This window comes from Hakea prostrata, chromosome 5 (assembly GCF_041222555.1).
Source record: "Hakea prostrata isolate BN-2017 chromosome 5, UWA_Hpros_2, whole genome shotgun sequence".
Taxonomy (NCBI): domain Eukaryota; kingdom Viridiplantae; phylum Streptophyta; class Magnoliopsida; order Proteales; family Proteaceae; genus Hakea; species Hakea prostrata.
Genome location: NC_142604.1, coordinates 14808129 through 14834462, shown reverse-complemented (window position 1 = coordinate 14834462; position 26334 = coordinate 14808129). Strand labels below are relative to the sequence as shown.

Below are 26334 nucleotides of genomic sequence, written 5' to 3'. Positions count from 1 at the left end.
TTATAACAGGCCGGTGCGGTTCGGATTACAAATTGACACCCCTACTTTTGGACTCTCATCCTATTCGTATGGTACAAGGACTCCAAACCTTGAGAAAGAGAACTGTGAGGGGACGTAAAATCTCGGGCGAGACCTGAAAACTACAAATTTAATGCGCAGCTTCTTCTGCCAGCAGTCGAAATCAAAGTTGAGAAATTTCTACCGTTGATAGCACAGTACTGGATATTTACAGAAGTTAAACTATATAACCCAATCCAACCCATTGTATACACGTGTCTGATTCATCAGAATCTAGATACTTCTGTTACGGTGGTTAGGGGTGGGGTCTGGAATGTGCTTCCTCAGTGGTAACTGCTAAAAGCAAGACTCAGTGGGGTTGAGTTGTCAGGTTAGATGCTCTCGCGTTCAGTCGTTCTCTTCTCTTTATGGTGACCTCGATCGTTTCTTTAACCTTTGTTTCATAGGGGCTTGTTTGGATGGAACTCTGGAAGTGGCCTTTCCTACGAGAGAAAAAAAACATGGGTGGCCCGTGAAGTGGTCAGAATTCGTTGTTTGGCTATGGACAGATAGGGGTGCTTATTCAGTGAGAGCCTCCTTAGTGGAAGTTAGCTGCCTACGATGAGGGACCACTTTTAATCACCATGCTGCAACGTTGCATGGCTTTGATGGGCATTTCTGTCTTTTCAACACTATGCAGGGTTGGCCAGGGTGGGGTGGTGGCCCACGCTCATCTATCCCCATTATTCGCTGTCTTTTCTTCTAAATAATCCGCCGAATATTCAATGCGAATGGAAAAGTGAATCAATTACCTCAAAGGGTATTTTTGGAATAGCAACATTGACCTCGATGGTCGATTCACAGTTCTCTGATGACTTATTGCGGCTGGTATATTTTACTACCCCGAATAAAAAATGGATTGGCAATATATCTCCGTAATTTGAATGTAACTTGTGGGGTGTAATGGTAATTTAAAGCTGTTGAGTTTTGACTTTAACGGTAAAGAAAACCGATGATTTTAGTTTGCAATGTCTGGATTTGGACTCGCGGGTTTCGACACACGGAATTACAAAATTAACCTTATGATTCACGACGTTCAGTCATGACGGCCGCGGAATGAGGAAATTATCCTCCGTGAAGGTCGGGGCTAATTCGTAGATAAGTAGAAAGACGAGGGTTATTTTGTAATTTTATTGTATCCACCTCTTTGGCTCTTTGAGTGTCTTGAGTATTGGCACTGGTTGTCTGTTCTTATACTCATGAGCAAAAGAAGTTCTGAAACTGAAACAGAGGAAAAACTACACGTAGCTCAGATTCTGAGAGGGAGGGAGAGAGACCGATCCAGCTTGCACGAACCGTCCAAAATCTCTCCTGAAACCCTAGCGAACACATTCTCTCTCTTCTTCCGGGGAAGCTCTTTTGCGCAAAGCAATGCCTGCGAGTCACAGAAATTCAGACCCTCCTTGTTTCTGACTGACGCTTCGATCATAAAAAAAATCGAAAGAAGAAGAAGAAGACAGATAATTAAATACTTGTCAAAAGAAGATAAAGGTTTGTCTTGCGGAACGTGAAATCTTCACGAATCCATTCATTTTTGCCCCCACTGATCTTTCGTCCTGCTTTTGTCTCACCATCTTTGAATGCTCTTGAGGTTTTCAACTACTTCCGCAGCTCAACCGTTGCTTCTCTCTCTTTTTCTTTGTTTCTTGTCTTCTCTTTTGAATTTTCTCGCACTTTGGAGTTTGGGCAGTTTGACCGGGAGAGCGGTGAAATTGAAACCAAATGAAACGATTTTCAGAGAACGATTTGAGTTTTAGTTTCACCCCCAAAATAAAAATAAAAATTAAGTTCTAGTAACTTTTCTTTCTGTAATGGAATTATGAAACGATAAGTTTTGGTAAATTATTTTTTTTCTTCAATAGTCCTTTTTGGATTTATCCTTTCTTCTCGCTGAAGACAATCTATTTCTTTCGTTGTCCTTTTCATTTTTATGTCGAAAGCGAAGAAGAAGCTTATTCCACAAATGTTGAGATTGTGGTGGCTTCATTGCTGAATTTTTTTTGGCAGATGACTTTGAATGCTGGATGCTTCTGGACCAGTACTGTTCAAGAATTAGCAGGGAAATGCCACTTCTGCTAGGATCTCCGAGAAGGATCCAACTGATATCTGTGATGTCGGTTGCCTGGATTCTCTAATTTAGTGATTCAGGTGGCATTCTGTTTGGTCCTTGATGAATTCTGCTTGTTCACGGTGATGTTTTTCACTGAAGACCTGCTCTAACGTAATGTTGCTGAAAACGACCGAAGGAAGATTGAAGTTCTGAAATGTTGTATGGTTGGGCTCGTATAGGTAATGGAGGTGGAGATATTCATGAATTGCGTCTCGTTGTTTGAGAATAGCGTAGAAAGTATTTTTTGTGGTTTGAGATTATTAGACGATATTTCACTTGCAGAAACACTATCGGCCAGAAATAGGATTCGTCTCTTCGGGTCATTAGTTGGATTTGCCGGGGAAAGAAGTTGGCTTTAAGATCGTCAGTAACTGTTAAGTAGGTTTTCCTCTCCCAAGATGGCTGCCGCTTGGGATCAACTCGGGCAGATGGCTACCGTCGCCCAGCTCACAGGCGTGGATGCTGTGAAATTGATTGGCATGATTGTGCATGCTGCAAGCACGGCCAGGATGCACAAGAAGAACTGCAGACTGTTTGCTCAGCATTTGAAGTTGATTGGTAACTTGCTAGAGCAGCTCAGAATCTCGGAGCTGAAGAAGTATCCTGAAACACGTGAGCCATTGGAGCAGCTTGAGGATGCCCTGCGAAGGTCATATATTCTGGTGAATAGCTGCCAGGACAGAAGCTATCTATATCTGCTGGCCATGGGATGGAACATTGTATATCAATTCAGGAGGGCTCAGGACGAGATTGACCGATACTTGCGGATTGTTCCCCTTATCACCCTTGTGGATAATGCTCGGTTTAAGGTATTCTTTTTTACCCCCTTAGTGAACAGCTCAGTGCTGGTTTCATTTGCATTATAAGGTATAAATGCATAAAGTTCTGATTTGCCTTCTCCAAGAGCAGATAAGCAGCTTTCTTCTCATTAATAGTTTTAATTTAACTTCACATTTTCATCGTGAAATCTGGCCATTGTAAATTGATTGAACATAAGGACGATGGTGATGGTGATTTATATGCTATATGCTTCTGATGCCTCTGAAATTAATTTCTTGAACCTTGGTCGGCAACCACGAATAGTGGCATAACTTCTATTACACCAGTGAGTTCTCAAAAGTGAAATTACTAATATGATGAAATATAAAGCAAGGGAGGACTGTGCCTTCTAAGATCTCCTTTTTGCCATCTATACTGAAATATGAATGCTGACTATATGATATCCCAAACCAACTTCAATTACTGGATGGATCCAGGTGCTGTCAAGTATTTGTTGTTGGGGAAAGGGTTATTTGGGAGTGTGTAAGGGTGTATGTTGTGTCAGCCATCAGATTTACTTTGATTGTTTTCCCATCTGTAAAGGCAAGAGTGATGATCCAATAGCAAAGAATGATTCAACATCTAATAGAAGTCTATATAATTGTCTCAGAACGAACTATCAGCAGTTGATATTCAGTGAGCAACTCTAGAAGTGACAATAAAATCGAATATCAGGTATGGGCTCAAGGAACCAGTGCTCGGGATCAGTTCTGGGAATCGGTTCTGTGCATCACATCGAAAATATTCGACTTTTTCTTAGCAGTTTCAAGCATGTTTGTGTTTGCTGGACAGCTACTGAGAATCAGTCGTTTCAAAAGATACCTTATTAAAGATCAAATCATTATGATGGTGGTCATTCCTTTTTATTTTCTTTCTTAAGGGCATTGAGGCCAGTCTTCAAAGGAGGAGGAAGTGCGAAGAGAGTGGGGGAAAAGGACATTCAAGTATGATGATCACCCCCACTCTGCCCCCCAAACCTGCAAAAAGGGGTAAAAAAAGGAAACAGAGACATTGGGGGGTTGGGAGGGGAGAGTGAGTATGGTAAGTATGCTAAAAGATCGTCTGCAAAAGATTTAATGGGTTAGCCTTGAGTAGTATGGTAGCTTTGATAAAAGATCGTCTGAGAAACAATGAATGTGACAGCCTTGAATTCCTTTTCCCCCCAATTGCTATGGTTTCTAGCTGTGTGAACTTATTGACACTGTCTGCTCTTAAAAAAAATTCTACTGTCCTGAACCCTTTGGATAATAAAGATCTAGGGTGAATACGGCCCATACTAGGGCACAAAATAAAGATGGATGAATTGCTGATTCAAGGATAAAATTCTTTCCCCTTCTGGATTAGATAAAGACTTACGGTTAGTTTTCTCTGCAAGGTGCCAAAGCATGGCAGATCTAGTCTCCTCGTAAGTGTAGTCATTCAATCTTTGATGATTTATTAGCTTTTTTCGCATCCATCTTGGTTACTAACACAATCTTGTATGTGTTTCTGATTTCTGTTTATCTATTCTCCAATTTTCAGGAAAGACTGGAAGTTATTGAAAGGGATCAGCGTGAATACACTCTAGATGAAGATGAGAGGAAAATGCAGGATGCGATCCTAAGACAGGAAGGTGACACCAAGGTGCTGAAGAAGACTCTGTCTTGTTCATATCCAAACTTGCGTTTCAATGAAGCACTCCAGAAAGAGAAAGAGAAGCTCCAATTAGAATTACAGCGATCACAAGCAGACATGGATGTTAAACAATGTGAAGTGATTCAACATTTGATTGAAGTTACGCAAACTGCTGAAGTTTTTGTGCCAGGGAAAGATTCACCAGTCAAAAGTTCAAAGGTGGAGGCAAATTATTCAGATTCCAATGATGGTAAAGGACATTCCTTTGAAGAAACCTATTACAAAGGAAGTGATACCCAAATGACCTCAAGGTATGGTTTTATTTTGTCAAGGGGAAGCATGCTATTGAAAGCTGAAAACCTCATATATGATTTTAGTTCCTGGAATATTCTTGCATGGCATTTCTATCTTCTGGTAGACGTGTTTAGGCTAAGACATAGCAAAGCATTTTCCGTTTCTCCTTCTTTGAGTATGCTTAATATAATTTTCTTTCGTAAAAAAATTACTTGTGGATTTTGGCGTTCTGATAGTAATTATGATGTTCAGTTTCCTTCTGTTATTGTAATTGATGTTGGGAATATTATCGACATTGTGTGATTTAAAAAGGTCAATGTTATCATGTACAAGGATTTGTGGCAGTGTCAAATAAACACTGGCTTCTGATGTATAATATGTGGAAGACCTGGCAGTCCCACTAGTAAATTACCATGTAGTTGGTGGAGGACTACATCTATCTGAGCACATGGGTAGAGATTAAAAAGTGGTGGTGCAGGGGTGCACTTTGCTACATGCCTGGCACAAAGGTCTGGGACCCAGGGAATGGGTTGCCATTCTGTCATAGTTTTTGCACTTAGATAGTTATTATATCGCTTGTCTTGGCGAGAAACAAATCCACGTAATTGCCTAGATGTTATTGGCTTCACAAATTGTTGATTTGTGTCTAAGCTCTCAATGACTGTGGCCATATCTTATCAAACATGAGCATTGTTAGCTATTCCAATTGACATTACTAATTATACCATAGCAGAATAAATAAACTGTTAATCCAAATTAAAATGATGCCATATTTGCTCAGCAATATTTTAGATGATAACATAGCTAGAAGTTTATTTGACTGTCTGTCTAATATATAACCTATAAATACCATTTTGTTTTTCTTTATTTTGGGTCATTTGGCATACAATGTGTATATTATATTATAAAAGTGAAGTTATTTAGATACATTAAATGAAAATGTTCAACTTAGAGTCTTTGTCAAACACATGGTCTGGCGGTTTAACACACCCTTATTTACAGATTTGCTGAAGTGACCAATCCCATGAGGAATGTTCAGGTTCGGACTTCTGTGTCTGATGGTGATTCTGAGACTAGCACAACCAAATATTTAATGGTGTTGTACATTAAGAATTTAGACCAGTGGGTATTTGGAGAACTTGAGGAATCTGGAGGCATGACTGACCCATCCCCCCTCCTTCTCTGCCCCCGGAAAATCCCTCTCCCCCTGCAATCCTCCCTCTTCTCCCCTTCCTGCTCACTCTCAAACCCCTACCTATCATTGCATTTCATTGAGCCTTCATCGATGGCTCCACCTTGTTTTCCCTCTTTCCAACTCTTCTCTAGCTTTTGGCATTGCTAAGTGGAAGTCATGCCTAGTTGGAAATTTCATTGGTCTGTACCCTCCCTTCAAAGTTGTCCAGGATTCTCTCTTAAAGCAGTGGAATGCCTCAAGTTCTCTCCATTCCCATTTGCTGAAAAATGGGGTCTTCGTCTTTCAATTTTCTAATAAAGAAGCTAAGATCCGCGCCATGGAAGATGCTGCCGGGCAAGTTGGCAACAAGAGGGTCTATCTCCGGTAATGGACTCCGGACATGAAGTTAGAGAAAAAGATTTTGCGAGCCATCCCACTCTAGGTTACTCTCCTCGGTCTTCCTTTGCACTTTTGGAACACTAACTGTCTCTACCGCATAGCCTCCCTCATTCGAAAGCCCCTCTAGATGGATGCAACCACCTTTAACCAAGATCGGTTAACTTTTGCCCAAATCTACGTGGAGGTCTTCCGCCTCTTCTCCTCTTCCAGCCTCTGTTCTTGTTTGAGAAGAAACCAGCCCTGGATTCCTTCAACCCCTTATTTTTGAAAATATTTCCCCCCTGCATTTTTTTGTTCTGTATTCGGTCACCTTGATTGCTCCTCTCCTTCTCCTGCTCTGGCACCCTCTCTCTGCCCTCTAGTTAGCCATCTTGTAACCATGGTGGGAGATCTCGCTCTTGAGCAAGATCTCGCCACTCAAAAAAAGCGAGATCTCTGTGGCCCATCTCGGTGGGTTTTAGGGTCCCGGTTGGGCTGAAACTTGGTATTTAGCCTATTTAAGGCCTTTTGAACACATTGGTGGCCTTAGATTTGTGAGAAGATAACCCTAAGTATGTCTTCTAAGTCAACCTTATGTGTAGAATCAAAATTCTGTGAAATGCAAGGTTAGACAACATGTAATGTAAAGATATCAAGGAATTCAAGTTATCAACTATCAACTATCAAGTATCAAATACATTAACATTACACATCAAGTATTCGAGTGATCAAACTATCAAAGAACTTAAATGTCTTCAAAACTTTACAACCATAAGAAGTTTTAGACTTATAATAAGTCATAAATCATAATCCATAAGTTCACAATCACAACTCACAAGTCACAAGACTGACAAGAGTACAAGAGTAACAAGATTACAATTTACAACTTACAAAGTTACAACTTACAAGACTACAAGACAATAAGACTATAAGAGTATCACTCAACATTCTGCATCAACTGATTCTAAACGGTGGCCACATATGACTCCCAAGTCAACCCATCACTGTAGTATGTCACATATTGGTTTATATGGAATTGATATGTCTCTATGTCAGAATACTGGAGGAATAGCACTCTGGGATAACCGTCAATTGTGGGTGGGTGGGTGAAAGTGCCATTCTTGTTGTTGTTGTTCATATTGCTGTTGAGTACGTGGGTAGGGGTTTCTAAACCACTCAGTTAACAACCCACCTTCACTCCCATATGTGTACTCTCCAGGTGTAGGGTCTTGAGGAATAGTATGATCTCCATAAGAAAAATACCTAGTGTAATCTGACCCGGTGCTTTGATCCCCGTATAGGTACCCCGATGTCTGCCAATTGTCCAAACTTTGCTGTTGTGAATCACTATGACCATGATCTAGGCTTATGCTTCTCATGTTCAATTCAAGATCATGCATGCTCGCATCATCATTCGTTTGCCGCTGGTTTGATCTGCTCTTCCTACTCCTAGCATAAGTCCAAGAGATAAAAAACTGTGGCTCGCATGTGTTGGATGACTCGGACCTGGTGGAGGTGACTCCCTTTGTTGACGCTGACTTCCACCAGCAACACCACCAGCCTGACTGCCTCCATGACTCGATGGCTGACTTGGGCCACTTGGCCCTCTGGTATCATTAGCATCATCTGAATCCCACTACTAGATGTCACCGCAGTTGTTTCAAGTCGACTAGGTGGCTCTACAAATGGTACAGTTGGTCCTTCTGATGCTGCTACAGTAGCCTAACCCTCATCAGAAGACGCGTGCTCAGCCACAACATCTGGGCCCATAGCAGCTGCCCTCCTGGCCCATCCAGCACTGGGCCACCTCGATCCCTAACCCACTGATATATGACATCATCTTCCTCATCTTCTGCGGGGGGCTCGTGGAATATATCAGTCAACTCAATCCGTTCACGATTTTCGTCATCTATATCATCTTGTATGTGCCCTACTCTCAATCTCATGTTGTAATGCACATACACTAAGTCCTCGAGCCTCTTACTCCCCAATCTGTATTGTACCTTACTATGGATGAGCGAGAAGGTGCTCCAGTTCCTCTCGCAACCAGAGGATGGGCAAGTCTGTGAGAGTACTTTAATTGCTATGTCCCTAAGATTTGGCGCACTAGTTCCATATAGCACCCACCAGTTAGCTGCATAACCATAAATAAGAATGCATTAGGCAAGTAAATCTTAATATTTATATAACTTATCAATTATCATTTACAGAGTTATAGACTTAATGACTTATAGTAATGGACTATTTACCAGGATCATTTTTCCCCCTAGTTGCAACTGTTGAAGGCTTTTCAAAACTCCCTGAGGCATCCCTGAACTCCCTGATCTGTACACCAATTCTTCAATCATTGTATTATGTATATGCTTAATGCACTAATGTAAGAAGTTGAAGAAACAATTGAATAAGTTCTCACCTCTCCATTAATTGTCCCCTACATGATAAGATTTGACACAAGCTTCTCCACCTCGTCTTGCACCGCATTCATTAACCTTACATTAAGCCCCAGATCATTCTTGTAATGGTACTTTGGGTTGAGGTAGTAAGCTTGCATTGTGGAAATAAAAATTTGGTTACTGATTTGGTTGTTTACTTGTTTATAAATTATAAATTATAAGTTATAACTTATAACAAATTAAGAATGTAAATTATAGTATACAACAAAAACTTAAAGACTTAAAAGTGACTCACCAGCCAAGTGCAAAAGATGCATCAAGTGCGTCTCCCATCTATTATCGATGATCCTCTCGTAGGATTTGAAGGAGCTAGGGGCAGCAGCTCTAACCAACTCTTTCATTTGCTGGAGGGCAGCATATATGTGGGGCATTGTGGGCTTCTTCTCCGAATCCACCATCCTTAAAACAAACACAATAAGCTCAATAATGCCCAATGTCCTATTCAGCTGCCTCCAAAAGGAATCGTTAGCAATGGTTTGTTGGACTAGTACTGCATCAGGATGGCTAGATCCATGCCAATTAAACCACTCCTCACTTGCAAACATGTGCCGTAGACCCACCACTTTCTTTTGGAAGCTTTTCAGAGCTACATAGTTGGTGGCGAATCTAGTCAATCCAGGTCTTACTAGATCACCCTTACAATGGTTCCTCACCATCTTTTGCACATAACCATGGTTATAAATAGAATTACTTACCCTTCTAGCCCTGTCAACCACAACATTGATTGACTTTCTTTTCCCCAAGTCCTTTAACATAAGATCAATTGAATGTGCTACACATGTCCAAAAGAGGTGGATCCTACTGCTCTTCTTCTTCATCAACATTTCACCAGCTTTTTTGAAGTTAGGACCGTTAAGATACAAGTGTACAACAATGAAATACATACATGAATGTTCCCAAATAATCATTAGAATAATTTTTAGATAAATAAAAATATGTAAAAACAATTTATAAAACAACAAAACACACACTTTGTTCTAAGATAACATATATACAATGCTCAAGTAAACATGTTTGTATTTTTAAAATAAACTACATAATAAGAGCATCATTTAAAAAAAAAAAGATAATTTTTTATAATTATTTTATGTAAAAACAATTTATAAAACAACAAAACACACACTTGTTCTAAGATAACATATATACAATGCTCAAACAGACATGTTTGTATTTTTAAAATAAACTACATAATATAAGCATCATTTAAAAAAAAAGATAATTTGTAATAAAATATTATTTTTCATAATTATTTTATTTAATTATTTAAATACAAAAATAAAAATAAATACAGCAAGCATGATAATCAAAATATGAATACATGGGATTGTAGCCCTCTCAATGTAGTTTAACATAAGTGATAATCACATTCATATCATAAGTATTTATTTATAATTTATAATCTTAATTTATTAGATAATATATTTTTTAAATACGAAAAAAAAATTAATAGCAGAAAATTAAAATTTTTTCCATGAAAGTGTAGATCAAAGCTTGATCATCAACATATATTTATACTACACTCACACACCCATTGTAGAACATTCTATTTGAAAAAAATTCAAATTTGGGGAAAAATCTTACCTTTGTTGAAGATCACTAGAAATAGGCTTGAATCTGTTGTTGTAGATGTGTTGATGATGTTTAGAAGTTGAATCCCCAACAAATTCCGGCAAAAAATGCACTTGCAGTGAGAGAGAGGAGAGAGAGAGAGAGAGACGAGATATTCCTCTCTCGAGCAAGACATGGGGTTTTAAAACCCCCTAAAGAGGTGGTCCAACCACCTTTGGCGAGATCTCACCGAGATCTCCCATCTCTCCACTCTCGCCTCTCATCTCGTCTCGCTATCCTCAAATAGTGAGATATCTTGCGAGATATCCCACCTTGCCTGTAACTAATCCCTCTGCCTTGGTGGTCTCTATTTCCTACCGCCAACGGCGGCCCCTCCCCCCAGCCCCTCTGCCTGGTGATTGTGAGTGACCAGCCGAATCCCCCATCCACTGACCTATCCCCTTCCAACACTGCCCCGGCTTTGCTTTCTGACCCGCTTGGTGCAGCCTTCTTCTCTGTCATCCATGTAATCCCAACCGACCCTGCCATCTCCCCCGATTTGCTCCTGCAGGCGAAATTGCCTACTGACTCTGCCTTGCATGTCTCCATTATTCCTCTCTTGGCCTTTTCTTCTAACTCTCCCCTTGATTCAGCCCTCGACCTTGCTCCTCCTTCCCCTTTTGTTTGCCTGCAACCTTCTGTTTCTCTTTCCCGGTATCATGTTAGGCGTCTGCCCCCTCGCTCCCCTTCTCTCTTCTCCCCCTTCTAGTAATCCGAGTTCCAATTTTACCCGTCCCCCTGGTGGTTTCTGGACCCTTGGCGACTCCCTCTTCTTTTCCTTCCCCTCTTGGGCCTATGACCCACTCCCTTCACCCTGTCCTTAACCCCCCTGGCCCATCTCCCTGCTCTTACTCCCCGGCCCAATTCCCCCATCTCCTCTTCCTTACTCCCCACTATTTGCCCACCCCCTTGCTACTTCGTCCTTGAGCCCAGCCCCTCATCTTCTCTTCCCCTTCCCGCCTTATGTTGCCTCCCCCTCTGTTTGTGAGCTCAAAACCCCCTCTCTGGGCGATAGGACTTCCCATACAGTCCCCTGTTATCCTGTGCCTGGAGATTCTTCAGATTCAAAGACCCCTTTTCTTCCCCTTTGTAGCTGTAGAAGCAGTAGCCGCTCCACTAGAGGTTGCCATCGCTTCGGAGAAGATTTTATTGTCGATTTTCTGCCTTCTAGGAAGGAAAAGAAAAAGAAGAATAGAAAAACTTAGGACCTTTTTTCTTGGTTGCCTGTGCTCCTCCATTGTATTTTGTTTGCTTTGTTTAGTTTCTGTTAGGCTTTGGCTTGGTATTCTTTTGTATTCTCTCACTCCCCTCCTTTTCCCCCCTCCTTGGTTAATGAATTTTCTCATTCATCCAAAAAAAGAAAAATGAATTTAGAGAAGGTTGCTTCGTTGCTTGGTATTTGCATTTGGATTTGCATCAGATAAACATCTATGTGGTGGAAAGTTCTGGTAGCTTGAACTTTTCCTTGCTCTTTGGTTTCCATGGTCACAATTAATTTCTTATGTCTTATTTATCTATTGCCTTTTCTCCTGATACAAATTTGAATGCACTAGTTATTGCTCTAAAACTCGACAATATCCTTTATATCTTACTTTTTCTAATAATTTGTGTTGCCTCACTTTCTCTATATTTTTTTGTATATAATGATATCTATACTTCTTTTTTATGTAGTTTGTTCGTGATACAACGATATTTTTTTTTTTCAGAAATACTTCTTCAGTTTCATCAGGGCGTGATCTGCTGTCAAATAGAGGAACCCGCCAACGTGAGGAGTGGCATTCTGATTTATTAGGCTGTTGTTCAGAGCCGTCTTTGTGTATGCTCCTTTACCCTTACCCCATAGTTCTCCTGTGTTCGTGTTATTATAAATGTAAATTGCATATCTTTGACCAGATGCCATGCACTTGATTTTGTACCCGTTTTCTGTTTAATAACTAGTTCACTTAGATCGTGATAGAAAAATTTAAAGTGCAATGCGCTGCACATATTGATGGTTTACTACAGGTAAGAGTCAAGACCAGGCTACCTGATAGATTGTTTAACTGATATTATGGCTCAGTCAAATTTGCATTTTTTTTCCAAGGTAAAAGGGCCCCTGACTGAAAGGTTTTTGTACAAAGGAAATGGGGTATATGATGTGTAACCATCATTACCCTATGATAGATAATGGTGTGAAAATTGATGAGAGGGAGATTCCACATAAGGTACTTGTGCTCAAGCGTCTACAGAGAAGGTGATACAGAGGATGACATTTTGCAGAGAATTAAATTAGGATGTTTAAAGTAGAGATGCATCCATAGTTTTGTGTAGTTGAAGTATTATTTTAAAACCTAAAGGGCAATTCTATAGGATAAACATACTACTTTCTATGATGATATGGCAGAGAATGTTGGGCAATTAAGAAACATCATATAATAGCTGGGATGAGGAGGTTGAGACTTGAGAGGGATGTGACGCAAAACACGAAACTAGGAAGGGTAAAGTAAGGAATGATCAAATTAGAGCTGAGTTGGGAGTACCTTTGATATGATAAGCTTTGAGAAAATCATTTGAAATGGCAGTCATGTTCAACAGAGGCCTTAGACGCTCCAATATGAAGGAGAGATTTGATGGAGCTAAACGAACCTTGAATAGACCAAAAGGAAAGACATGCATAGCTTAGGTCTTGGATCATGTATGACCTTGAATAGAGCTGACTCAAGAGTAAGGATCCATATTGCCCACCACTTTTAGTTGGAACAAGGTTGATTTGTCATTTTATTCAAAGAAATTCCAATTCCCAAGCAGAATTATTTGTGTATTGGAAGGAGGCACTTCTAGCATGCCACTTATCATGCCCACAGTAAACCATGGGGAGGCAGGGAAGGCAATCTCATGTTTTTGGAAGTTTACTTTAGTTGTGGTATTCTATCATCTCATAGGTTTATTATTATATTGAGGTATTAACCAATCTCTCAAAACTATTGGGGGAAGGGGCCCAACTGGTATGTGAAGTCACGCATGGTCTTAGACTTAGTACTGTGAGATTAATCAAAAAACTTCTAACCCTGGATAAACCATGCACATCCCCAGTCATTAAGGGCCACAATTGCTGTCGTAGTTTCTTATTTATGAGCATGAAATATTTTGGTCTCTTCACCCCCCAAACCCCTACCTGCCCCCGCCCGCCCCCCCAACAAAAAAAAGGAAAAAAAAAAAAAAAAAAAAAATTACTGGACATGGAATGTGTTGTTCTGCGTGGACTCATGTTATAGTATTTATACACTTTCACCTTTAACGTGCTTAACCAGTGGCAGTTTTGACTCGTCATGTATAATCATAGATTCATTTTCCTGATGATATTCTTGGCAATAAATTTTTTTTTTTCTGAGTGACATGTCACATTGGATTTTAATCTATTTTGAGTTAAAGCAGATTGAGCCCATTTTGGGTCAAAGGGAAAAAGCCTTGGTCTCTAATGAAAATTTTGATTCAAGTGATTTCTGCTATTCAGAAATTGTTTTGTTCTTATCTTGGAGGAAATATGCTCTCACCATTGAGCTTAGAATCTGCAATCATTTTTGCACAAAGTGATTCTGTCTTAATCATATTGCAGGTCTGAAGACATGCTTCTGCCCTTGTGTTACCTTTGCCAAGATTGCTACAGTGGCCACTAACAGGCATATGTGTGAGTTAATGTAGATGGTTTTCTATATAATTTGATCTTTTATTTTCCATTGATTTCCTGTCTGCAATTATGTTTGATTTGATTGCTAAAATATATTATGCAGCTCTTGAATTTGTGAATACCTTCCTGCAAGAATCTATTTTCATCCTCCAGATTTTGTCTTCTGTGAAGTTTTTTTGTTACGATGTTGACAATTTAAATTTGGAAATGCTGATCTACAAAGTATATCGCACTCCTTGGCAATGTTGGGAAATAGTGTTCTGCCTCTGTTCTGTGACCTCTATCCTGTGACCTCTATCTGAAGTCTTGTGTTAGACATGATGTGAAGATAGGCATTGAAGGATTTGTTGGATTGTCCTAACTACAGTAATATCTGGGGATAGAGGACACAAATGAATGATATTTATTTATTAAGGGTCTATCTGTTGGAATCTGTGTTGGAATGTCCGAAGTGCACATGCATGGACAAAAAGGGTCTTTTATTTGATGCCCATGCTGTTGTAACTCTGCAGATAGAGTTCTAGTATGCCATTCCCAATGGCGTATTTTTGTTTCCAAATGTTTTTGTATTATGATGCCAAAACTGAATGCATCTAATTTTAAATCCATTTACCTGGAAATTGTGTATGGTTACTACAGTATGATGTCTCCTGTTAGGACCCTCTGAGAGCTGAACTTGTCTTTCCCCAAATCAGTAAATAGAAACAGAGATTACTCAGGATTACAGAATAAGAACAATAAAATAGCCGAGAGTTGGCTTTCATTTCATTGCATCACTATGACTATCATACGAGAACTGATACAACTCACATTCTCTTCAATGATACTCAGTTCTTGGAATAATAAAATAAACAGAACTCAACTGTAAATAAATACCACACAAGACCATTCCCTGTGCCTGAGAGGCTCCCTCTCCCCGCAAGCTCAGCTTGCTGTTCTCCTGTTCCTCCCCCTCACATCCTTCTCTCTCTATCCTTATATATCCCCCCCTCCAGCCTGCGTAACAAACTCTAACAGACTCAACTCTCCTACCCAATGTTCTTCCGCCACCTGGACTGTCATTTCTGCCCCTCTGCCCATAGCAGAATGGTGGTTGCTGTCCACTAAGGGATTGCCATTTGTCCTCTCCCTCCCACTGGTTGCGAGTGTTTCTGTATTGTTCTCCTCTGCACCAGCTGCTAGTGTTGCTGTATTCTCCCCTGTACCAGCTGTTGCTACTGCTGTCTTCCCCTGCTTATTTCTGCGTTTTTACACCTGAGTAATAAGGGGTGTATCAACACTCCCTCCCTTCAGTTTCACCTTGTCCTCAAGGTGAAATTCAGGAAATTGGTTGTGTAACTCAAAAAGTCTTCCCAGGAGTTCTCACAGCTCGGCAGATGCTGCCATTGAATCAGCACCTCCAATGACCCTCGAGTTGAGTAGCGGATGTCTAGGAGTGCCTCAGGATTAAGTTGGAGTTCCCCATCTTCGGCTAAACATGATGGCAGGGGCTGAGTTGTGATGTTGAGACCGACTACCTTCTTTAATTGTGACACATGAAAGACCGGATGTACCTTGGAGTCAGGTGGGAGTGTAAGCTTGTAGGCAACCGGACCAATTTGTGCTTCAATAGGATATGGACTGTAGTACTTGTAGCTGAGCTTCTCATTGGGACGTTTGGCTAACTTCTTGAATCGGTATGGTTGGAGTTTGAGGAAAACTTCCTCTCCTACTTGGTAAGTAACCTCTCTCCGGTGTTGATTTGAAGAAGATCGCATACGGTCTTGAGCCACTCTCAAGTTGTTCTTCAGCTCATCTAGGATTTGATCCCGTTCACGTAAGTAGATATCAACTTCAGCCACCTTGGAGTAGTTCCCTTCCCACTTGAGCAAGGGTGGAGGCTTACGACCATAGACCGTTTGGAAAGGTGTCAGCTTTGTGGCTGAATGGTAAGTAGTATTGTACCAATATTCAGCCCAAGAGAGCCAAGTGGTCCAGTTTTTCGGCTGTCCCGCACAAAAACAGCAGAGATATATCTCAAGGCCTCGATTCACCACTTCCATTTGGCCATCTGTTTGGGGGTGATAAGCACTGTTGAACTTCAGGTTGGTTCCAGCTAATTTGAACAACTCCTTCCAAAAATTACTCATGAAGACCTTGTCCCGATCAGATACAATTGACCTTGGAAATCCATGGAGTCGTACTATCTCCCTGCTGAAGGTTACAGCCACATCTCTTGCTGAAGACGGGTGTGTGAGTGCAATGAAGTGTCTGTATTTCGAAAGTCTGTCCACCACCACCAATATGGTGTCTCCCCTGTGGCTTTTAGGCAATCCACCGATGAAATCTAAACTGATATCCGCCCATACTTGGTCCAGTATGGGCAGAGGCTGTAGCAGCCCTGCTGGCTTTGGCTTGATGTTTGCTCCGTTGACATGTGACAACTCGCCATGAAGTCTTTACAACCCTCTTCTCCAACCCATTTCTGCTGGGTCTTGGGTGCGATTCCGGAGCCCCTGGGTGGAGTGGAATAGCTAGCAATTTAGGAACTAACTTGGAACTTTCGGGGATGACCAATCACCCTTTAAAGAAAAGAGTTCCATTCTTCAACTTGTAATCTGAAAATTCAGTAGAACCACTAACTAATGATTGCATTACTTTTCTATAGCGTTCAGATGTCTGAAGCTCAGCTTTAAATTCTTCTCCTCCTTCCCATATTGCTGTTGATAAACTAGAAAGTTGGATTGTGCCATCCATTTGTTGGGATAATCCATCTGCAGCCTTGTTTTCACATCCCGGTTTGTAGAGGATTTCGAAGTCAAACCCCAACAACTTCATAATCCATTTTTGCTGATCTTCGGCCACTAATTTTTGGTCCAATAAATACCTTAAGCTCCTTTGGTCCGTGCAAACCTTGAAGTGTCTTCCCAAAAGGTAATGGCGCCATTTTTGAATTGCTAACACTACTGCCATTAACTCCTTCTCATAGACTGATTTAGCTCGGGCTCGTGGAGATAAGGCTTTACTCCAATAGGCTATGGGATGCCCTTCTTGCATGAGGACAGCCCCTAGCCCTACTCCTGATGCGTCCGTTTCTACCAAAAACTCTTTCGAAAAGTCAAGCATAGCAAGTACAGGTACGGATGTCATCGCCGACTTCAATGCTTCAAAGGTTGTCGTGGCTGAATCATCCCATTGGAAACTGGAAAGTATCTTTTTTTAGCAGCTTTGTGAGAGGTGTGGCTATTTTTCCATAATCCTGAACGAATCGCTGGTAGTACCCCGTGAGGCCAAGGAATCCACTAAGTGCTCGGACATTCCTTGGTAATGGCCACTCAACCATACAACGGATCTTTTGCGGATTTGCTGAAACTCCCTCTGCAGAAATTATGTGCCCCAAGTAATCCAATGTGGTCACCGCAAACGAGCATTTCTTTCGATTCACTACCAAGTGATTTTGTGATAGAATGTATAAAACACGCCGTAAGTGATCCAGATGGTCTTCCATGGTGCTGCTATAGACTAGAATATTATCAAAAAAAATACTAGCACAAATTTACGTAGGTGTTCTTGAAATACCTCGTTCATTAGTGCTTGGAACGTTGCCGGTGCATTCGAAAGCCCAAAGGGCATTACAAGGAACTCGTAATGTCCATCATGTGTGCGGAATGCAGTCTTCTCTTCATCATTTTCAGCAACTCTGATTTGGTGGTAGCTAGATTTGAGATCAAGCTTGCTGAACACCTTTGTGCCCCCCAACTCATCAAGCAGCTCATCTATCACCGGGATGGGAAATTTGTCGGGTATTGTTAGCTTGTTAAGTGCTCGGTAATCAACACAGAATCTCCACCCTCCATCCTTCTTTCGCACCAACAACACCGGGCTTGAATATGGGCTCACACTCGGATGAATTAGTCCAACAATTAACATTTCGCTGACTAACCTCTCCACCTCATTTTTCTGCGAATGAGGATAACGGTAGGGCCTGAGATTTGGTGGATTACTGCCATTGACCAAGCGTATCGAATGGTCGTACTGTCTCCTTGGAGGTAATTCACTGGGTTCTGCAAATAAGGATTGGAAATCTTCCAGTAATGCACATACCCTGTTATTGAGACTAACCTCCTCTGTAGCATCTGCCTGCATAGGTTTCAGCCAAATTCCATTTCCTTCTTGTTGTGCAATTTTCCAGAATTGTTGTAGAGAAGTTTCTAACCTGAGTAATGCAGCGTCTCCTCTCAATTTCACCTGCTTATCCTTCCATTTGAATTGCAGAGTTTGAAGTTTCCAGTTACTCTGGATGTCACCCAAGGATGAAAGCCATTCCACCCCTAAAATTACGTCAACTCCGCCAAGCTCGAACGGTAACAATTCCTGTACAAACTTCACGTCTCCGATGAAGATGGCAACATCGCGGCATACTCCCTGCCCTTGTACATTCTTACTGTCGCCTAGTGTAACTTGAAATTGTTTCTTTCCCTCGACTTTCAACCCAATCTTCTGTACCATTTTCTACGAAATGAAATTATGTGTTGCGCCGTAGTCGACCAGCAACACCACAAGAACCCCTTCAACGAGCCTCTTAGCTTTAGCGTATGAGGTGAATCAAGCCCTGCTAAAGAGCTGTATGATAGCTCAGTTTCCGTAAATGGGTTGGGAGGTCCTTCTTCGATTTCGATTGATGCTTCGGTTGACACCTCTGTTTCTCCTTGTGTTTCTTCTTCGTGGAGAAGCATGACTCTCAATTGCTTCAAAGGGCATTGGTGACCACGAGAATAGGGACCATTGCACCGGAAGCATAAGCCCTTATCCATCTTGGTCTTCATTTCCTCTGGTGTCAACCATTTCAGCCTTCCATTGCCGCTGCTACTTCTGCCGCCGGACGTGGTTGTCGAAACACCCCCCTTTGAAGATGATGCAAGACTAGAGTTGGTCTGCCCTACATTGGGTCGATTAACCAGGGTTGAACCGGTATTTGGTTGAGTCCCTGGACCAGATTGATTTGGCTGCAGTTCTACAGGATTCGATCGGTTCAAAGAAACAGTTTGTTGGGCCGCAGTTTGCCCCCAACCACTAATGGGCTGTGCTATTGGGTATTTTTTAGGCCCACGAAGGGTATTATTTTTGGCCTCGATGGATTGGGCCATATCCATAGCTTGGGCCAAGTTCTTGGGTTGGAATAGGCGCAACTCAGCCCTAATTTCATCTCCCAGCCTTGATAAGAACGCTCCTTGTAGCCATTCTTCTTCCTTGGTGCCGGCAGCGGCGGCGAGGGTTTCAAACTGACTATGATATTCGATGACGGTGTTTCCCTGCCGTAATTCCATGATCGCTTCTTGTGGTGTCCTCGCTTGTGTTGAACCGAATCGCTTTCGCAACTCCTGCTTCAATTCATCCCATGTATGGAAAGGATTTTGTAATTCTCGAAACTGTACCCATCCGATTGTAGGTCCTTTGAAGCAGATTAACGCTGCCTGTAGCTTCTCTATATCATTGAGCCCTTGCAACCCAAAATACCTCTCTGCTCTAGCAATCCATCCATTCGGATCTTCGCCATTGAAGATGGGTAATTCAAAATATCTCGGAAAGAAATTGCGGCGTCCTCGCGAGGTTGTAGCACGTTGCATCTCTTGCATGTTGGCACTCTGCGAGTCGTCTCTCACGGATGTGTGTATTGTTTCATCCCGCTTCCCCAAAGTGATCTCAGGTGATGGAATATCGGTTTCAATGGTTTTGCCTTTTACCAGGTATGTCTTGAGCTCATTCATGAACGTCACTTGACTCTGTTCTACCTTGTCTATTTTAGAATCGATCAACACCAGTTGGGATTGCAGATCTTTCACACTATCTTCTAAAATTTCGACTCTGGACTCCATTCTACTTCTTACCATTCCCCGAATCAACGCGCTCTGATACCAGATTGTTAGACCCTCTGAGAACTGAACTTGTCTTTCCCCAAATCAGTAAATAGAAACAGAGATTACTCAGGATTACAGAATAAGAACAATGAAATAGCCGAGAGTTGGCTTTCATTTCATTGCATCACTATGACTATCATACGAGAACTGATACAACTCACATTCTCTTCAATGATACTCAGTTCTTGGAATAATAAAATAAACAGAACTCAACTGTAAATAAATACCACACAAGACCATTCCCTGTGCCTGAGAGGCTCCCTCTCCCCGCAAGATCAGCTTGCTGTTCTCCTGTTCCTCCCCCTCACATCCTTCTCTCTCTATCCTTATATATCCCCCCCTCCAGCCTGCGTAACAAACTCTAACAGACTCAACTCTCCTACCCAATGTTCTTCCGCCACCTGGACTGTCATTTCTGCCCCTCTGCCCATAGCAGAATGGTGGTTGCTGTCCACTAAGGGATTGCCATTTGTCCTCTCCCTCCCACTGGTTGCGAGTGTTGCTGTATTGTTCTCCTCTGCACCAGCTGCTAGTGTTGCTGTATTCTCCCCTATACCAGCTGTTGCTACTGCTGTCTTCCCCTGCTTATTTCTACATTTGTACACCTGAGTAATAAGGGGCGTATCATCTCCCTTTACCTATCCGAGTTTGTGGATCCATACTAGCCGTGAGCATGAGGCCCTTCTAATATTTAACTGTCAAAGAGATCATTCTCCCAGATACCATATACTGATTCCTGCCAAAGGTTATAAGGATCTCTGTCATAGCATTGATCATTTGGTTTAGCTGGTCCTAAGGAATGCTTGATCCAAGGAGCCAAGGTGGGGAAAAAAGTACCCTAATTATCTTTTGGCCATTTGATCCAATTATGATGATAATGTTGAAGGAGCGATTTGGTCATTCTCATTAGTAGAATTCCGTGATGTTATGGTCTTTGGTCTTGAATTTCTTGTTATGTATTCTTGCTTCTGTAAATTCTGGTTGAAATAAATTTACTTTATCACAGTTGCAATATCATTATCTAAGGTACAATGGGATTTTGTCAGCTTCAATTTTTAGTGAGAAAAAAAAAAAGGAATATGTAATTGGATTTTGTTTCTTAGAAATACCTGGTTTTGTTGATCACCAGCTTCAGCGGACGCCTGTAGTGCGCTTATGGCATATTCATTGTTACTGTCATGCTGCTGCTATACTTGCTGCGTCCGAAGAAAGCTTCGCCAGATGCTCAACATCAAGGTAATTCCATTTGTATATAGTTCTCTCTCTCTCTCTCTCTTGCTCGTTAAAGTAAAATGAATCAAGCCTGTAATGATTATGTTGACAGCAAGTTGGGTACATAAAAATGTGGAGATCCCTGTACATGTCTGCCAATGTGTATGTAGTAGGATCTACTGGTCTATTGGTTGGTTCTGTTGATTGACATATGCCATACCTCCATCTCTTGAGGACATGGTCTTCCAGTCCTGCTTCACTAAATAGATGTGCTGATGTAACAAACAACAGGAGTAGATGGAAGAACAAAGGAAATAGAGGGCTTTATATTCACAACCACAGGGGAAATCACAAGAGAACGAAGGAAAGAGTAGCAGCTAATGCTTTTGAGGAGGTTTGAGATCTCCAAATTGGAAGAGATGGGTGGACCACTATGGATAAGGGAGGAGGAAGGGGTTTTAAGGGGTCGGTCAGGCCTAGAAGTGAAGGGGGTAGGGGGGATAGTTTGGCCTATCCTAAAGGAAATTACGATTTGGGCTCAAACAAAAGTGAAGGGACTGTGCTAAGAGAGGAAGGCAGGCTGGGCCAAGGGAAGGGTAGGGGTGGTTGGGATGGGCCTGTAGGTGATGGCCCAGGAAGGGGAGGGGATGTATAGGGCAGGGTGGGCTGAGGAAATGAGAGGGTTTAAAGGGGTAGGGGTTGCTTGGGATAAAAGGGACTGCAAGGAGGGGGAAGAGTGGGGGGGGGGGGGGTCAGGCTGAGGATTAAAGGCTCGGATGGGAGAGGGAACAAGGGGTAGGAGGCCCAGAGAGTTAGGTGGAGGGGTAGAAAGGGAGTCTTTTTTTTTTTTTTGGGGGGGGGGGGGGGGGGGGGGGGAAGCCAGATAGGGATCTCATAGATTGTGGGCCTTAAACACGACAGGAGGGAGGAGCAGCAGTGGAGGACTGCAGAGGAGCATGCGAGGCATCAGTTGCATAGATTCTAGGCAACGGATTAGTAGGTAAGTCATGGGGAAGGGTTTCATTCATAGTAGGGAAAGCAAGGTTTGCAGCAGCCGAAGGGGTAGGGACCATCAGAATAAGCTATGAGGGTTTAGAGTCAACAATTTCTTCCAGCGGCACAGAGACAACGACTTCAACGATGGTAGGAGATTGCTCACAGGGGATTGGATCAGAATGTTCAGAGGTCAGATGCCCAGCACAGGCAGAGACTATACCGATGAGAGACGAGCCAGTGAGAGGGGCTCGATTAAAGAGCCTCAACAGGGAAGAGTCAGTGTCAAGAGACAGCCTGGAATCGGTTCAGGTCTGCTTCAAGGTGGCTGAATGGATTCCCTGCGGTAGTTGTAGGAGCCTTGGAACTTTGCCATTGATGGAGGAGGTGCCTACAATTGCAATCATTGGACTTGCCTTTGGTGGACTTAGTTCTCTGCCTTCCTGCTGGATAATCTTCTGGAGGCAGCACAGTGGGAACTGAAGTGTTGGCCATCTCGCAGGGGTGGTGCCTGAAAGCTTTATAGGATAGGCAGTGAGGGAGCTTCCACTCGAAGTGCACCTCCTACTAAAAATATGCACCCGGGTCTTCCTTGATGAAAATGGATGAAGGTGATGGGGCATCTGCAAGGATTTCTATGCAAAGATGGTGAAGGCAAGCCTGTCCGTTATCATCGATTTAACATCAGTCAAAAGGGGCAGGGGGGGGGGGGTACCCAGGGCTGAACCTAACAGTACTCAGACCTTCAATACACCAAAAGTGCAAGGGAAGACTGGGTAGGGTGATCTGAAGAGGAAGGGAGGAGAGATCTTTACGAGTTAGTTGGGGCTTCTAGGTCCACTGCCGGAGAAAAAGGAGCCTCGTCCCTACTATCGAAGGGTTTCCTTTAAGGACCCTGTGAAAGTCCTCGATGTCTGAAGAATTTGAGAGAGAAACCACAGTCGAGTAGGAACCTCTCTATGGGAGATGAGGACTTCTGTTCTTTAGTCAGGAAACTTTGACAATATGGAAGGGGGGTCAGAGCTGAGGGAGTGACTGACTAAACACAGGCTCCAACGACAAAAACTTCTTTGTCAAGGACCCCAATCGAGGCAAACTGCTGTGATCTGGCCATCAACTATGGAGGGGGAGGGGAATAGGTGAGTTGAGCTAGAATTCTCCAGTGTATTTGTTTTCCTTCTTAGAGCTTCATTATTAGTAATTCTATAATTAGATCTACTGTCTTTCTTTGTAGGCAATCCAACTTGTATTTTTCTTCATTGCAGGTTTCGACACTAGAACTTGTTTTTCCTTTGTTTTTGTTAATTTATTTCGCAATCCAACTTGTATTTTTCTTCATTTATATCTATCTATCCAATCTCTCTTGTACTTGTTTTAAAAATTAACCAGCTCTGACATATTTTGGTGGCTACTAGATAATGGAAAAAATTTCAGTCAAAATTTGATATCCACAAAATTTGAAAATGAAACGGAACTCCAGGAATTTCCCTAAAGTTCAAAGTTGCGATGACCATTTCGCAAGTTTCGACGGAAATTTTGCAGGTTTTGACACTAACACTTGTTTTTCCTTTGTTTTTGTTAATTTCTATCCCATTTTCACCTAATTTCCACAACTACTTTGCCTTCAAACACCTCTTTTGCTCCTTTTTTGCCTTCAAACACCTTTCGAGCCACAATAGCTATTTATGGGCCTAAGCCTAAACTACAAAGGAAACTCGTCGGCAACAAAATGTGAAACATGAGTCATACCCAACAGTTCCAAACTTCCATTTTTTTGTTTTTTTTTCAAGCCTTAGATAATCTTTTATTGCTTTGAAATTAATTTAGGCTTAGTCTAGGATTATTGATCTATGATTGTGTGTTGTTAAACTTATATTTTGATTATTGCAACTATATATTTTTTTATTTTTGATCTTAAAAACTATTTTCTAAGTTTCAAAATATGTATGTATAGATATTATATGGGCTTGAACATAATATATGTGAGGACACCATCACTTGATCTAGTTGGTCATTGTATTTTGTTGATTTATTATATATATAATCACTATCAAACAATTCATGTATGTTGATAATTATATGCATGTATGCAAATACAATTTGTACTTGTCGGAACCAATCATTTGTTAGTATACTTGAATGATAACTTTTGAGTGGTTTTTTTGGGGCAAAATCCTAGTTTTGTTGTGTTTATTATGCTTCAAATAGGTAGAAGGCAAGAAATCAGATGAAATGGAGGTCATATAAGATTCAAAACCTAGGGTCAAAATTTCAAAAAGAAGTACTAGGTTTTCTCAAATTTTCTCCATGAACTAGAGTATTTTATTTATCTGGTTTTTTGTCTTTGTAGGATGAGCAGGAATTGAGGTTTTGGGTGTTCTTGAGATTTCCATTGTACCTTTTATTGCGTAGTGAAAGCATCTTCATCTTCGCCCATGGATGTGGCACATATCATTGCTACGTGAACTACATTAAATTCTTTATGTCAGTCTTTGTTCTATGGTGGCTTCTGATCATTATTCTTTTTTATTTTAAGTTCGTAACCAATCGGATGGCAGATATTAGAACACAAGTAGGGCAATAACTCAAATACCTCAACATTTTGTATTGTTGGGTTGGCAGGGTGGGATTTGTGATGACTTCCTCTCACATTTGATGTGTTGCTGCTGTGCCTTGGTGCAAGAATGGCGAGAAGTGGAGATTCGTGGTGCCTATGGTATGTCCATCTTTGAATTTGATTTCTGTAAGCTCTTACTGTCCTACAATTTGTTTTTGTTGAGGGGGGGGGGTTGGGCTGTGTTTGGGTGCAACAGAGAATCAATCATCATATTTGCTGATAAGAGCCAAATTGCAGGCCCCGAAAAGACAAAGACGAGCCCACCTCCTCCTCAGTACATGGAATCCTAAAGTGATATTTAAGGAATGAAAATAGTAATTTTAGAATAGAGAGTTCTACCAAAAAAGAATTTTTTAGAATAGAGAGATTCATTTGATACTTAATTGTAGAGATAAATCGCTGGTTGCTCTCTGTAACTTGGTACTTGATGACTTCTACTCAATGATTTATCTATGTAATTAAAGATCTTTTGCCCCTAGTTGAGATTATCTCTGATGTATTATAATAGGCAAATTCTTTACATGGAAGTGAGTGTTTGGATTCCATGTTATGAATCTACCTTTACACGATTCAACCTTGTTTTAATGGAGTTCAGGGTTCCCGTAATAAGAGTAGAAGAGTGTTCTGGTCACTCATGAGTCTGATCTATGATATGTTTTTTAACCTCAACCGAACTCTGTAGTTGGTTTTGTTTTGTTTACACGATATTTTAGAATCTGGTTCTAGACTGGAAAATATTTGTTTTTGTTGAATCCCATTGTTTGTATGGCACGTTGGAATTTGTTGGTGCCTGGGCGTGCATTCGATTCACAAGTCCACAAAAATGGCAATGGAAAAGCATCCTCGCAACTACAAGCACCTTTCAGCTGACCTTGTGGGTATTTAGCTCTTCACCTTGAGAGAGAATCTTTCATTAAGTGTTTATGCGTCTAATGGGGTTAACTCTGGTGCATTAATGCTAAATTTGATTAACAGATAGTTAAAGGGCTTGACTCAATTTTGTCCTATCAGTTTCAGAATTTTGACGCGTGGTTAAATACCAAACATTTTGGTATCATGTCAAATGTTCCAATCTTGAAAAGGATTATTGGAGTAGAATGAGAATTGAAAAAAAATAAAAAAAATAATGGTTATAAATTAAATATATATTTTTAAGATGATCATATTAGTATATTACTCTTATTGGAGTAACATGACCATTTTACTCCTGAGTTGATTTTGTATTCTCCAGTGAAGAACCAAGGTCTTCAATCGACCCTAAGCAAGGCCCCAACCCCAACCCTTACCCTTGCTGCTGCTGCTGCTACATGTGTGGATGAGTGGATCCATTTTTTCTACCTCTACTGCTGCAAGTAGTCCTCACCAACCCCAGCCCCGACCCAGCTATTTCCATGTGTTTTTTTTGGGTAGAATTAACTCTTTTCATCTGGATTCTAAGGGT

At 41.4% G+C, this 26334-nt stretch overlaps 1 protein-coding gene across 1 annotated transcript; it reads left to right on the top strand.

Moving 5' to 3' along the window:
* Positions 1-1261: 1261 nt before the first annotated feature.
* LOC149015355 (protein MID1-COMPLEMENTING ACTIVITY 1-like) lies at positions 1262-25781 on the top strand. Its single transcript, XM_089154748.1, has 9 exons — positions 1262-1548; positions 2065-2346; positions 2450-2976; positions 4508-4911; positions 12214-12323; positions 14103-14174; positions 21201-21307; positions 24899-24992; positions 25131-25781. The coding sequence occupies exons 3-9, from the start codon at positions 2566-2568 to the stop codon at positions 25181-25183; spliced, it is 1251 nt and encodes a 416-aa protein (XP_089010874.1). The 5' UTR covers positions 1262-1548; positions 2065-2346; positions 2450-2565; the 3' UTR covers positions 25184-25781.
* Positions 25782-26334: the final 553 nt, after the last annotated feature.